Source organism: Brassica rapa, chromosome A04 (genome assembly GCF_000309985.2).
Source record: "Brassica rapa cultivar Chiifu-401-42 chromosome A04, CAAS_Brap_v3.01, whole genome shotgun sequence".
Classification (NCBI taxonomy): Eukaryota; Viridiplantae; Streptophyta; class Magnoliopsida; order Brassicales; family Brassicaceae; genus Brassica; species Brassica rapa.
The window spans coordinates 6416665-6431796 of record NC_024798.2 but is presented as its reverse complement, the minus strand read 5'-3'; the positions used below and the strand labels follow the sequence as shown (position 1 = coordinate 6431796).

The 15132-nt window shown below is 28.9% G+C and overlaps 1 protein-coding gene across 1 annotated transcript; it reads right to left on the bottom strand.

Moving 5' to 3' along the window:
- Positions 1–624: 624 nt before the first annotated feature.
- LOC103863659 (serine carboxypeptidase-like 20) lies at positions 625–4347 on the bottom strand. The gene is made up of 13 exons (XM_009141406.3): positions 3988–4347; positions 3577–3799; positions 3358–3480; positions 2435–2537; positions 2309–2346; positions 2116–2217; positions 1955–2035; positions 1639–1875; positions 1482–1547; positions 1282–1403; positions 1091–1204; positions 969–1014; positions 625–877 (listed from the first exon to the last, which is right to left on the bottom strand). Exons 1-13 carry the CDS (start codon positions 4125–4127, stop codon positions 794–796), a joined length of 1479 nt encoding a protein of 492 aa, XP_009139654.1. The 5' UTR covers positions 4128–4347; the 3' UTR covers positions 625–793.
- Positions 4348–15132: the final 10785 nt, after the last annotated feature.

Below are 15132 nucleotides of genomic sequence, written 5' to 3'. Positions count from 1 at the left end.
CTTGGACACCAGAGGGGACCGAAACCAAGCAGATATCATCTCTGGGGCCCTGGATTTAGGATTGACAATCCAACAGATCTCCAGGTTTTCATCATGTTGATTGGAAGGGAAGGGAAAGAAGGAGGCAAAGAGAAAAAGAGGGTTAAGAGAGAAAACGGCCACCCGTCGTGGCCACCATTCGCTAGAGGTGAAGCTTGGAGCATGAAGAGACAAGAGAGTTTTAGTAGAGAGATAACATTGTCTTTAGAGCATCTTCAATGTATGTTTCTATATTTTCCTCTAAAATAAGATCTCTATTATAGTAGTAGAATTGCTCCAATATATTTTAGAGGAAAATATAGAGTAAAATTATTTTTTTCTTTATATTTATAGGTGAAAATAACATATCTTTATACTTTCCTCTATAAATAAAAAAACTTCTATTATAGAGGCATACATTGGAGCAAATTCACTTCTATAATAGAGTTTTTTTTTATTTTAGAGAAAAATATAGAGATAAAATAGAGATGGATTGGAAATGGTCTTACGAGTCCGTTTGTTTCAACTGCACTTTCATTTCGGCTATTTTTCTCCTATGAACTCAACTTGAATTTCACTTTTTCTGAAAGGCGAAAAGTCCATCTGTTGAAGTTAGAAACGGCAAGCATTTTACTGGAAGAAGAGGTATGCATGGTGTTTTATCATGAAGAAAGAATCAACCATTCACAAGCTGAATAGGACATGGTCTTTTTTAATCGAAACGAGTCAATACACGATATGATGCTCTGTACTTATTTTTCAATAGAGATCTCTCTTAAATCTTGCTTCCTGCTAGAAATCGGCTATAGAAATCCAAAGCCTCCCGCGGTTTGTACTCAGGAACAGTATGTCCTGCACCCTGAAATTACCAACACAAAGATAATAACATCATAAGAATATAAACTAGGCAACCATTTTTCCAATTTCAGTAGAGAATTGTGATTCAGTGCCTTTATGGTTAAAAATGTGAGATTGTTTGCATATCCTTCGGTATACCTGCAAAAAAAATAAGCAACAATTGTAGAAAACATTTTGAGCTCCAGAAAATATTACTACACAAAGAAAAGTTTACCCTGCGACTTGGTCATTTGATATCCATGCCCTCCATTCATCAATCACCTTGTATCCAAGAGAATGTGTCCAAGCTTCAGAGCCAGTAAATGGAACACACATATCGTGATCACCGCTTCAAATCAAAACTTGATTCATTATATTCGAAACTACAGGCGTCAGAATCATTGTTATGAGTTTTGTTTGAAGTACCTGTAAATGAGAGCTCTATATCCACTTAGAGTGAGGTTTCTATGGAAGCTGATCATACTTCCTGCATCGTGATGGAACCATAGCTTACCAGTGCAGAGTTCCCATCTTCCTATCTCGCTCTCCTGTAATATTTTCAAGCACATCAGTGGTCCGGTTTTCTTAATATAATATTGCAATAGGATCAAAACAGAGTTTGAGACCTCTTTAGCATGAATAGCTTTCCTGATCGCTGGATCGTTTAGCCAAGCTGTTGCAACTCTATCATCCTGCAAATATAAAACGTAGACTGTTTTTTTTTTTTACTAAGAAGTGGAGAAAGGGAGAGAGAGAGACATTATTTTTTTCTTGTTTACTTACGATGCAAGGAACAGAAACGTCAGCAAGGAGTTGAGACCAGCTAGGAACAATGCCTGGAAGAATAGGCGCACGAACAGGCCACGCTCGACCAAACATTCTTTTTCTTACAGCCAAAGGCTTTTCGGTTTTGCCTAACTGAAGAAGAGTTGAAGGCAGCGATTTGATGTCAAATGCTGACAGCGATGTTCCATGGTAACATGGCTCAAGAATGTTGTATATGTTCAACCTGTCAATATCCTGGAAAAAAAATGAAAACTTTGATCACACAATATTCTTGATGTCTTTAAATTAACATCTTTGAAAACATTATATTTACCATTGAAACTTTAGCCATCTGTTCCTCGCAATCAGGGCTAAGATTGTCGTAGAAATTTCCATTGCAAGCTTTTGTAACGTTCTGCTTGTTTTCACGCTAGGTGTTAGATTTATTAACCAGAAATAGGAGTGCAAGAAAAAGTAAGAATCCATTGAGAAAACCTCAAAGAGCTGATCAGAGACTAGTCCCATCCCGTGTGCAAACGGGACAAGAGCGTTTCCGTCATACATGGAATCTGCAACTCCATTTCCAACCAAATAACCCTGTACCAAAACAAGAACAGATCATCCAATCCTTGAATGAAACCAAACGATAATTCATGAAACTGAATCTTGACTCGTTTTATATTGCTACCTTTAAATTAAGAGCCGGCTTTAACCCTTCTTTGTTCCCTGCAACATAACCAAACAAAATGGAGGAAAAAGCTCAGGAAGATGTATAGTCGATTATGTTTATACATGGAAGGAGAAGGTACATTACCTTTGACAACTTCTGAAGCCAGAGTTGGGACGTAAACTCCAGCATAAGATTCTCCAGAGATGTAAAACGGATTTGACTGAAACTCGGGAAACATCTGGAACCACTGGTAAGTAACATTCGGAAGAAGCATTTAGTGATCTGAATAACACCCAAATACTTGGGGTGTGGGTATTCAAAGAGATACATTTCTATTTAAAGAATTTTAATTTCTGAAGAACTCTCTTGGTTACTTTTGTTACTGGAATAAGTATTCGAAAATCTTTTTTTTTTCAAATTTTTTATTTTTTTAAATTCCATTATTTGTTAGAGTTTTCATGGTAATTTCTGTGAAATATTCGTTGAAGCTCTCATTTTGATAGCATCAATTAAATTCTGATAAAGCTTTAAATACTTTTAAAAAAAGGGCTATTGTCAATAATAGCACTTTTTGAAGTTTATGTCTTAAAAATAGCACTAGAAGGAGAAAATCATAAAAATGACATTCATTAAAGGGTAAAATATCCATAATATCCTTAGTTTAAAATTAAATAAACAAACAAAAATAAATAAAAATAAATAAATAAAAATAAAAAAAAAAATTTTATAGTTTCAGATTATATGTTTTCAGATTCGAAATTTTTATAATTTTTTTTTTGAATTTCTTTTTTTGAATTTTTTTTTTGAATTTTTTTTATTTTTTTTTCAAATTTTCTTTTTATAATATAAAAATACTTTTTGAAACTGTTTTTAAAATTTTTATTTTTATTTTAGTATTTATTTTTTATAAAATTTTAAAATAGAAGTGCATAACATTTAATTAAAAACTTTTTTCCAATAGAAATACATAACATTTACCTCTTAAAAAGTAAATTATATACGGTATATAGTTTATGAGTTCATTGAATTAAGTTTAATCTTTGAATGTAAATATTTGTTTGATTTACCTTGAGAAGGAACGCGTGAGAGTCAACCGCGGTTTTCATATCACCGGTTATGTAGTCAGATTCGTTCTTTGAGTAAGAGAATCCCACACCAACAGGTGAATCAAGGTATATCATGTTAGACACCTGATAATGAAAACAAATCGTACATGAAAACGTTATTTACAACTAGGGAAAAGAAACAGTAGATATTGATACGATTTATAAACTTCGAAAGTTTACCTTTGACCAACTATAAGGATTAAGATGCAGGAGTGGGAGACTATAATTTGTCTTTGCTGGTTCGAAATTGAAAGGACCATGCTCGTATACAAATCCATCCATGCTTGAGCAACCTGGACCACCATTGAGCCAGAGTACGACCGGATCTTTCGAAGGATTCATCTCTGATTCAACAAAGTAATACCACAGATTTTTCCCATGCTCCTTATCAATTGTGACGTACCTTTAGAATCAAAACCAAAGAATAACATAGAACCTCAAAAATCCAAAAAGATAGAACGTGATCTAAACTACAAAATTGATAATGAACTCAGTTCTGGCCATTGTACACGTTTCAAATGATGTTACTCGAGTTTTCGGCTTATAATGTATACAGCTCGAAAGAAAGAAAACAGAGAACTCAATTTTTACCCGGAGTAGTGTTTTGAAGGAAAAGTGCCACTGAAGCCAGGAAGTTTGGTGATAAGAGCAGACTGAGGAGCTGATTCTGTTGTTATTAGAAACACTAAAAGTAGTGTCACAAAGGCAAGAACTTTCAGTAAGAATCTCATTCTGATCTACAACATAAACTCAGGACAAAGAGATATTCGCTGTGTGATAATGAGAATTGTGGTATTTCTTTATATAGAACAACAAGATAGAGAAAAAAATTGGGAATATTCGGGTGAGTTTGCCTTGGAGTGAACAATAATTTAGCAAGAATTATTGGTGAATATCTATGGGAAAAGAGACAAAAGAGATGATGTGGAAAAAAATGATTATAAGAAGAATTGGTGGAAACATAGGATGGGATAAGTACATATGTGATTCTGCAAGCTACAATTTCCTTAAAAGGCACGATTCTGATATTTGAGCATCTCTATAAAGATATGTCTGTATACACATGTATGTATTTACCGATGCGAGCTCTGCGTATTTGTTGGGTTGCGTAAGCAAATTGAGTGGAAGCAGAGAAGCCAGAGTTGACATGGGGACCGCGTACATAATAAATCAACAAGCGGTTACATCAAGTGACGGCTGGCTTACGGAACAGTGACATGTGGCAAGAAGGACTCTTCTTTTGACTACCGTTTAAAAAAAAAAAGGATTCCAGAAGTAACTGCAAGAATGAATTAACTTCCAGACTCCGGTTATTAAATTCTGTAAAATAATAGGGAAAGGGTAAAATATTAGACAAACTTTGTAACCGTTTATTTTTGAGTTTTATACTTTTACTAGTATTCTATCCCGTACTCCGTACGCGGAAAGAAAATGATTAGAGTTAAAATAATATTATTTGCAGCAAAAATTGATTGTCGATCGGATGTTAATTCTCCGTGTGGTGCAATACTTGAGTTCTACTAGAATGATACTAATAATCTGTTCTTCTTTTTCTCGACGGAGAAGTGATATTATAACACTTATCAAAAAAAGAAGTGATATTATATTTTTCAAATTCATTTTATTTGATTGCAAGGTTTGTGTAATCTTTGGTATGTTTCTCAAAAGGATTCCAAAAGTAACTGCAAGAATGAATTAACTTCCAGACTTCGGTTATTAAATTCTGTAAAATAATAGGGAAAGGGTAAAATATTAGACAAACTTTGTAACCGTTTATTTTAGAGTTTCATACTTTTATTTTCTAAGAAGTGGCATTTTATCCCCTATATCCCCTATATATTATTTGAGAAGCATTACAACATTTTTTTTGTGGCCACGTGTTATCACTAGAATAATTTTTAGAATCCTTAGAGAAATAGGTTGGTCCTTCTAAATATATAATAATTTTTTTATTAAACTAACCATAAATACACTATTAATGTTCTTCATTATTTCCTTAAATAAAATCACAGAATTTCTTAATATGGCTAAAGTATATATGACAATTAAGGATTTTGAATAATAAAAATTTGATAAAAATAAGTGTATCTTATATTATATTTGTTTAATTTTAAACTATAAAAATAAATTAAACAACCATAGTAACCATATAATAAACATTAAAAAATTCTTTATATGTTATATTTGTGGTCCATGGTTTAAATTTTTTGTTATGACATGATACAAATGATTAAAAAAATCATATAAGTTGAAGTCTCATTTAATAATTATTAAAAATAAAAGATATATAAATATATATATATATATCATTTTAAATTAAATTATATGCCATTTAAAAAATACATAAATATCTTAATTTTGAAATTTACTTTGATCAATTTTTTTGATAAAAATTTTGAAAATATATTGACAATTTAATTTATAAAATATTATAATTTACTTAACCTATTAATCCTACAGTGAAAATGTTGTTATCAGTAATTTTAATTTTTTGCTATAACATATACAAATGATAAGAAAAACATATGAGTAAAAAACATTATTTCATAAATATTAATATTAAATTATACTATATATATGTTACTATCATTAAATTTAATTATATACCATATCAAATAGAAAAAATATTTTTGGATTAATAAAATTTATTTATATGTTTGCACCAATTTAATTATATAAGTAATAGTTACTGAATTTTTAATTATTCAATATATATTTATTATTTTCTAATATGTTAGAAACATATAAAATATGAAATAATTTATATATATAATGTTTATCCCGCACAAGGCGCGAATCTTAACCTAGTATTTATTATGGAGCATTACAACATATTTCCGTAGCTATGTGTCATCATTAAGAGGTTTCTTAGAATCTATAATAATAAAAGAGTTATTCTTGGGTTCACCCCCTAGGGTGAACCTATAGGTTCACCAACCAATAAGATTTAATTATTTCAAATCCGATATCTTTTAAAAAAAGAAACAAAATATTGTCAAATTATATTACGCTTTTAAAATTAAAAAAAAAGTATAAATAAATAAAAATAATAGTAGTTGCAAAAAAAAAATTTTCAAAAAAAAATTAATCAATAAACAAAACACTAAACTCTAAATCTAAACCCTAAACCCTTTGGTAAACCCTAAACGCTTTCATAAATTTTAAATTCTTGAATTAAAAAAAAAATATTTTTAACACAATCAACAAAACACTAAACCCTAAATCCTAGTTCTAAACCCTAAACCCTTGGGTAAACCCTACACCCTTGGGTAAATCCTAAACCCTTGGATAAATCCAAAACTCTTGGATCAAATCTTAAACTTTAAGATTTATGATTTATTCAAGAGTTTAGGGTTTACCTAAAGGTTTAGGGTTTAGGGTTTAATAATTGTTGGCAGCGTTAAAAATACTTTTGAAAAACAAATTCTTTTTTTTTGCGATTAAAAAATCTTCTTCTTGTGATTAATACAATTTTTATTTTAAAAATATAATATAATTTGATAATATTTTGTTTCCTTTTTTTAAAAGATACTGAATCTAAAATGACACAATCTTATTGGTTGGTGAACCTACATGTTCACCTAGGGGGTGAACCCAAGAATGTGCGATAATAAAATTGAGCTTTTGAGGCTTCATAGGGCGTCCACATCAGCGGAAAAAAACTTCTTCTAAAAGATGACACGTGACATTTAATTGTGTATGAAAAAAAAGTAAATATATAATATAAGTAAATAGAAATATTACATTAAACAATAATAAGTAAATATACAATATAATAAAAATAAATAAAACGTAAATATAAAATATAAGAAATAGAAATATTACATTAAACATCTATCATAATTTATCATTTGATATAAAAGCAAGAAAATTAGAAACTAATAAAAGGGAGCTTTTGAGGCTCCATAGGGCGTCCACATCAACGGAAAAAACTTCTTCTAAAAGATGACACGTGGCATTAACAAATCTATACTAATAAATATACATTTAAAGAAAAATAAATAATAAGTAAATATACAATATAAGAAATAGAAATATTATATTAAACAATAATAAGTAAATAAACGATATAATGAAAATAAATAAAAAGTAAATATACAATATAAGAAATAGAAATATTACATTAAACATCTATCATAATTTATCATCTGATATAAAAGCAAGAAAATTAGAATACGTAAATATATAATTAAAAATGAAAAAACTAAATTAAATATCTATCTGAAAAATCTATACTAATAAAATAGAGGCTCCATAGGGCGTCTACATCAGCCGAAAAAAAACTTCTTCTAAAAGATGACATGTGGCATTTAATTGTGTATTTAAAATAAAAAATAATAATAATAAGTAAATATGCAATATAAGTAAATAGAAATATTAATAAAAGGGAGCTTTTGAGGCTCCATAAGGCGTCCACATCAGCCGAAAAAACTTCTTCTAAAAGATGACACGTGGCATTAAACATTTATCTTAAAATGTAAAATATAGATATTAAGGAAATATATAATATACGAAAATAAAATTGATAAGTAAATACACAATATAAAAAATGAAAAAGTACGTTAATCATTAAACATCTATCTTAAAATGTAAATAATAAAAAATGGAAATACTCCATTAGACATCTATATGAAAATGTAAAAATTAAACACATGTAAATATGAATTTAAATATGTAAATATATAATATACAAAAAGTAATAATAATTAATTACAAAATTTAAAAAATGAAAATACTGCATTAAAAAGTAATATACAATATAAACAATGTAAATACTACATTAGTCAAAATAGTTTTTTTATGAAATTATTAAATTTATAAGAATTTATGATTTCATAATTAATTATCTATTTTTCATATTAAAAACTAACTGTTTTTCATAGACCATCCACATAAATATAAAAATCTATTTTTCAAAATAAGCCATGTGGTATTAAAAATAGATAATAAATATACAATAAAAGAATAAGTTAATATATAATTTCAGAAACAGAAATATTACATAAAACTTCTATCGTAATATTATCATTCGATATCAGAAAAATAAAAATATATAATAAGTAAATATTCAAGATAAGAAATATAAATATTACATTAAATCTATCTTAATATTATCATTCAATATAAAAACAAAAAAAATTAGAATACATAAATACACAATATAAGAAAAAATAAGCAGTAAAAATATACAATATAAGAAATATAAATATTACATTAAACATCAATATTAAAATTAGTAAATATACAATATTGAAAAAACAAATATAATATAAAAAATAGAAAAAGTACACTAAAAATCTATCTGCAAAATGTATAATAATAATAAGTAAATATTACATTAAAAATTATTATAATATAATCATTTGATATAAAAGTAAAAAAATTTGAATAAATAAATATACAATATAAGAATAACGAGATAATTAACATTTGAAAATCAATATAAGAGCAAGAAAAAATAAACAATTTAAGAAATGAAAAAAAAACTATATTACACATCGAGCTGAAAAGTCTATAGTAAAATAAATATTAATTAAACATGAAAATAAATATTACATTAAGCATCTAAAGTAATATTAAAATAAGTTAGTTAATAATATAAGAAAAAAACAATACTAAATAAATATATAATAAAAAAATATAAATATTTCATTAAACATCTATCATGTTATTATAATTTGATATAAAGCAAGAAAATTAGAATATGTATATATAAAATAAAAAAATAATAATAATTAAATAAAAAATATAAAAATGGAAAAACTAAATTAAATATCTATTTAAAATGTATATAAAAAATACAAAATAAGAAATATAAATTTACATTAAACATCTATCATAATATTAAAATAATTAAATATGCAATATACAAAATAAAAAAACTACATCAAACATCTATCTGAAAACTGTATACTAAAATAAATAATAAGTAAATATACAATATAAAAAATTATTACATTAAACAGTTATCATTATATTACCATTATATATAAAAGTAATAATATTAGATTAAGTAAATATACAATATAAGAAAAAATAAATAACAAACCTCTTTATAATATAAAAATAAATAATAAGGAAAAATACCATATAAGAAATAAAAATATTACATTAAACATTTATCGTAATATTATCATTTAATATAAAAGCAATAAAATTAGAATAAATAAATATAAAATATAATAAAAAATAAACAATAAGTAAATACACGATATAAGAAATAGAAAAATAAATTAAAATAAAATAAATAATCATTAAATATACAATATAAAAATATAAATATTACATTAAACATCTATAGTAATATTAGAATAATTAAATATGCAATATAAGAAAAAATAAATAATAAGTAAATATGCAGTAGAAGAAATACAAATATTATGTTAAAAATTGATCTCAATACTGTTATTTAATATAAAAGCAAATATATTAGAATAGATAAATATTTAATATAATTAAAAAATTAAACAATAATTAAATGTACAATATAATAAATAAGAATATTATACTAAATATCTAGTGTAATATTATTATAAGTAAATATACAATATAGAATAAATAAATAATAAAAAAATAATATAAGAAGTAGAAAAAGTATATTAACTATCTATCTGAAAAATGTTAAATAAAATAAATAATAAGTAAATAATACTTTAAAAATATATTTTAGTATTACCATTTGACATAAAACAATAAGAATAGTTAGATAATTAACATTTGGAAATTAATATAGTTCCGCGCGTAGCGCAGATTAATACCTAGTCTTTAAAAAAATAAGTTGATCCATACAAATATAAATTATACTAATTAAAATAACTATCAAATTGATTAGTAGTGTACAAAAAAATATTCTCAATTTTTTTCTTATATAAAACCTACGAAATTAACTAATATGATTAATATATATATATATATATATATATATATATATATATGTCAATTAAAGATTATAAATAATATATATTTGATAACAATTTTTGTATCTTCTCTCTTTTTTGTTTAATTTTATATTATTAAAAGAAGTTAAACAATCACATTAAGCATATAATAAAAAATTTAGATATTTTCTTATATGTTATATTAAGTTTTTTAAAAACATCAATAAATTACTAAAATGATAAAAGTCTCACATTGAAAATTTGTGATCAATGGTTTAACTTTTTTTGTTCAAACAAGTTATATGATCATAAATCCTATAAATATGAAGTCTCATTAATAGATATTCACACATATATATATATATATATATATCATTTAAATTAAATTATAGACAATATAAAATATGTTAATTTCAAAATTTGCAATAAAAAATTATTGAGTTCTTAATATTTTAATTTTGAAATTTGTATTGATAAATCTCACGATAAAAGTTTTGTGATTAACAGTTTAAATTTTTGGTACAGCAAATATAAAAATGTTAATAAAATCATATGAGTAGGAAGTGTCAATAATAAATATTTATATTAACTATATATACTTCTATGTCAATATCACTAAAGTTTAATTATATACCATATAAAGTAAATAAAATAATTGTTTTATTTATTTACCAAAAACATGACTGTACATAAACATGACTTATTCTAATGTATATATTTTATGTATACAAATTATTTTTAAATATGTGTTTTCTAATATGTTATTTGATTGTGACAATCCCATATATATACTTCTTCAAATCAAAGTAATTTTTGGAAGCACTATATATATATATATATATATTATTTCATTCAGATTAAATATTTTAGTTTTGACTTTTATTCCTAAAATTTTTTTAATGAAATATCATGACAAGATTTCAATCACCTCCCTTTGATTTTGGTCAAAAATGAGAGATTTGATCATTCGTCTAATATTTGTTTCTCCCTAATACCCTTTCTAACTATTATAACGGTAAGAATGCGAAATTTGAACTATTTAATAAATCAAATAGTTCTTACTTTAAACATAGTTTACATATACTAGAATGGTAAAATATTATATATTTTTTAATCGGTATAGTCTTAAGTAACTAAACCCAAAAGTGTAATTTAATAAAATAAGTAATTTGTTTTGTTGTTCTAGAACTAGATGATTTAGACCGAGCTGGATAATATATACTAGAGAGATATTTATATTTCGAGTCTACACTTATATTCTATAACAGCTTGGTAAATTAGATTTGAACACTAACTTGTGATAGAGTTTGCTGGTGATTTTTTCAAAATTTTGATTCTTAGATATGTTTCTGCAGTGGAACTAATTTTTACAGATGTCCATTTTTTTTAATTGATACTTATGTAATTCATCGAATTCACAGAAGAAATTAAAAAAAAAATCAAGACTCATATCAGTGAAACAGAAACAAGAACGAAAGCAAAATTTTATAGAAATAGAAAATGAAATCACTTATGGAGAGTCAATAGTAAACAAATCGAGAGCAAAAAACCTAATCTTCTTTCGTCATTTTACAATCGATGTTGCAAATCTAGTTATTGTTATTTGTGTTGGCCGCAAAACTTAATTTGATTTTTTGGATATGAAATCTTAAAAATAATTGAAATGCGTTGTAATATGTTAACTCTTCAACAACGATGATACATTTAAGAACCCAATATTTGTATTCGTCATTTTACAATCGATAAAAATTGTAGTGTTGCAAAATTTTAAAACCATTTAATGAGCAAAACATTAGTATAAAAAATTCACTTCGCGCATGCGTGCGGGTTATCATCTAGTATTTATTATTTTCTGTAATTTTTCCCCACAACAAAATATTATTCTTTTTTTTTGTCAACCACAAAAGGTTATTTTATTACTCAAAAATTTATTTGGGTAGATACACCAAAATATAATAACTCACAATACTAAAATCCTATGAAATGACAGTGTAGTTCTACCTAAAGAATTGTCAATCGCATTCTATCTCCGATGTATATATAATATCTTGGAATCTTCTTTGCAGCTTTGTTATCTCCTCCAACTCTTTCGAGAAAATCGATCATACCTGAGGTCCTTTTAACATCACAAACCAAATCTTTCAGTCTGATTGCATGTGACTATGTGAGTTTGTGGTGATGCCATTTGTATTGACGAATGCACCTGCATCATTCATGAAGCTTATGAATGATGTGTTTCGCTAGCACTTAGATAAGTGTGTGACTGTTTTCATCAACGATATCTTGATCTATTCTCGGAGCAGAGAGGAGCATGCAGAGCATCTGCGGATTGTGTTGGATAAGCTCAGGGAGAATCAGCTGTTTGCTAAGCGAGTAAGTGTAGTTTCTTGCAGAGGAAGATTGGATTTTTGGGTCACGTGATTTCAGAGGCAGGAGTTGCAGTAGATTCAGAGAAGATTACTGCAATATCAGAACGGCCTACACCTAAGAGCGCTACCGAGATTCGTAGTTTTCTGGGTATAGCAGGATACTACAGAACGTTTGTGAAGGATTTTGCCAATATTCCAAAATCGATGACAGGGTTAACAGGCAAAGACACCAAGTTTGATTGGACAGATGCTTGTATGGAGAGTTTTACTGAGCTGAAACGAAAGTTGACAGATACACCAGTGTTGGTACTACCGAGACCGGGGGTACCTTATGAGGTTTATATAGATGCGTCAGGTACTTGTTTGGGTTGTGTATTAATGCAGGATGATCATGTTATTGCTTATGCATCACGTCAGTTGAGGCCTCACGAGGTCAACTACCCTACTCATGATTTGGAGTTAGCAACAATTGTTTTTGCGCTAAAGATTTAGAGGTCATATTTGTATGAAGAGAAAGTTCAGATCCTCACAGACCACCAGAGTTTGAAGTACATCTTTACTCAGGCGGACCTAAATCTGAGACAGCGCAGATGGATGGAGTTGTTAGCAGACTACAACTTGGATATTACGTATCATCCAGGTAAGGCCAATCAGGTGGCAGATGCCTTGAGTAGACGCATGAACGATGTTTCAGGAACCAAGGCGGTTCAGGAGCTGACTGGGACACTTGCTAGTCTCAGATTGTGTGCAGCTACCACAGAGAGAGATACTGCTGGTCTTGAAGCATTGGAGCAGGCAGATTTATTATGGAGGATACGCAGAGGTCAGGATAGTGATGATGCTTTGGTTAAGCAGAATGAGATCGAGAGTATTGGATATCATACAGCTTTGAGCGGGATGTACATGTACCGGAACCGAGTCTGTGTGCGAGATGATAAGCTGTTAAGGAAGGATATTTTACAGCAAGCACATAATTCGCATTTTTTGATCCACCAGGAAATACCAAGATGTACAAATATTTGAAGCGCTACTACCACTGGCCCGATATGAAGAAAGATGTGGCTACATTTGTATCGCAGTGTCAGACATGTCATATAGTTAAGGCTGAGCATCAGGTGCCTAACGGGGTACTGTAGAACCTGTCGCTGCCAGAGTTAAAATGGGACATGGTGACTATGGATTTTGTGACTGGGCTTCCGATAACCTTTAGTGGGAGGAATGCTATTTGGGTGATCATGGATAGACTTACCAAATCTGCTCATTTTATAGCGATCAAGAAAACAGACGGAGCTGATCAGTTGGCGCAGATTTACCTTAGAGATATTTTGAGGTTGCATGGAGTTTCTATTAGTATTGTATCAGATCGGGATACAAAGTTCACATCTACATTTTGGAGAGCATTTCAGAAGGCGCTTGGGACAAAAGTTCATATGAGTACAGCCTATTATCCGCAGACAGATGGACAGTCAGAGAGGACTATTCGGACATTAGAGGATATGTTTAGGGCTTGCGTCCTGGATTGCGAAGGAAGCTGAAGAAATTATTTACCTCTAGCAGAGTTTGCCTACAACAACAGCTATCATTCGAGTATTGAGATGGCACCGTATGAGGCGCTATATGGCAGGCCTTGTCGTACACCACTTTGTTGTACATAAGTGGTGGAGCGGCAAGACTTAGAACCATCAATGGTTCAGGAGACAGTAGAGCACGTAGAGATGCTCAAGACTCAGCTTAAGGAAGCCCATGACCGCCAGAAGAGCTATGCAGATAAGCGTCGTAAAGACTTGGAGTCTTAGGTAGGAGACTTAGTATACCTGAAAAAGAGGACATTCCAAGGAGGGTCTAAGACTCGAAAGCTAAAGAAGCTTAAACCGAGATATATGGGACCATACCCTATTGTGGAGCGGATTGGAGCAGTGGCTTATAGATTGCAGTTATCAGCAAAGTTGTCGGAATTCCACGATGTGTTCCATGTGTCAGTTTTGAGGAAAATTGTGAGAGCGCCAGAGCTCATTTTGCAGCAGCCGCCCAGTGATCTTGAGAAAAATTTGTCTGCACCTTGTCAGCCAGTTGAGATTATAGATCGGAAGTGAAAGCTGTTCAGGGGATGATGACCAGTTTGGTTAAAGTTCGTTGGGAGATAGACGAGATCCAGGAGGAAACCTGGGAGGCCGACACTTAGATGAGGATTGATTATCCAAAGTTTATTTAGGATTGTATTGGACAGTCGGTTCAGGAGCCGAATTCGGGAACAAATTCTTCATTAGTGGGGAGAATTGTAACGACCCATTATTCAGTCCGATTAATTTGGCCCAGCAAGAGACATGCTCATTGCAGGAAACCCTAGGTGAATTTCTATTTAAACAATGGTAGGCTTAATAGTTTATTCAGAAAAGTCTAAAGCGTCAAAACTCTGCAGAGATTGAGCCGTCGAGTATATCTGAGATTGACCAGTCCCAGCCATCGTCGCACACGCCTAGATTGGATAT

Bases quoted from the DNA above. Each gene is read 5' to 3' on its own strand.
- LOC103863659 (XM_009141406.3), bottom strand. From the start codon at position 4,127: ATGAGATTCTTACTGAAAGTTCTTGCCTTTGTGACACTACTTTTAGTG. The intron at 3,481-3,576 runs GTAAACTTTCGA...TTTCATTATCAG, and splicing joins ATCCTTATAGTTGGTCAAAG to GTGTCTAACATGATATACCT. The intron at 2,347-2,434 runs GTAATGTACCTT...GTTATGTTGCAG, and splicing joins GGCTTCAGAAGTTGTCAAAG to GGAACAAAGAAGGGTTAAAG.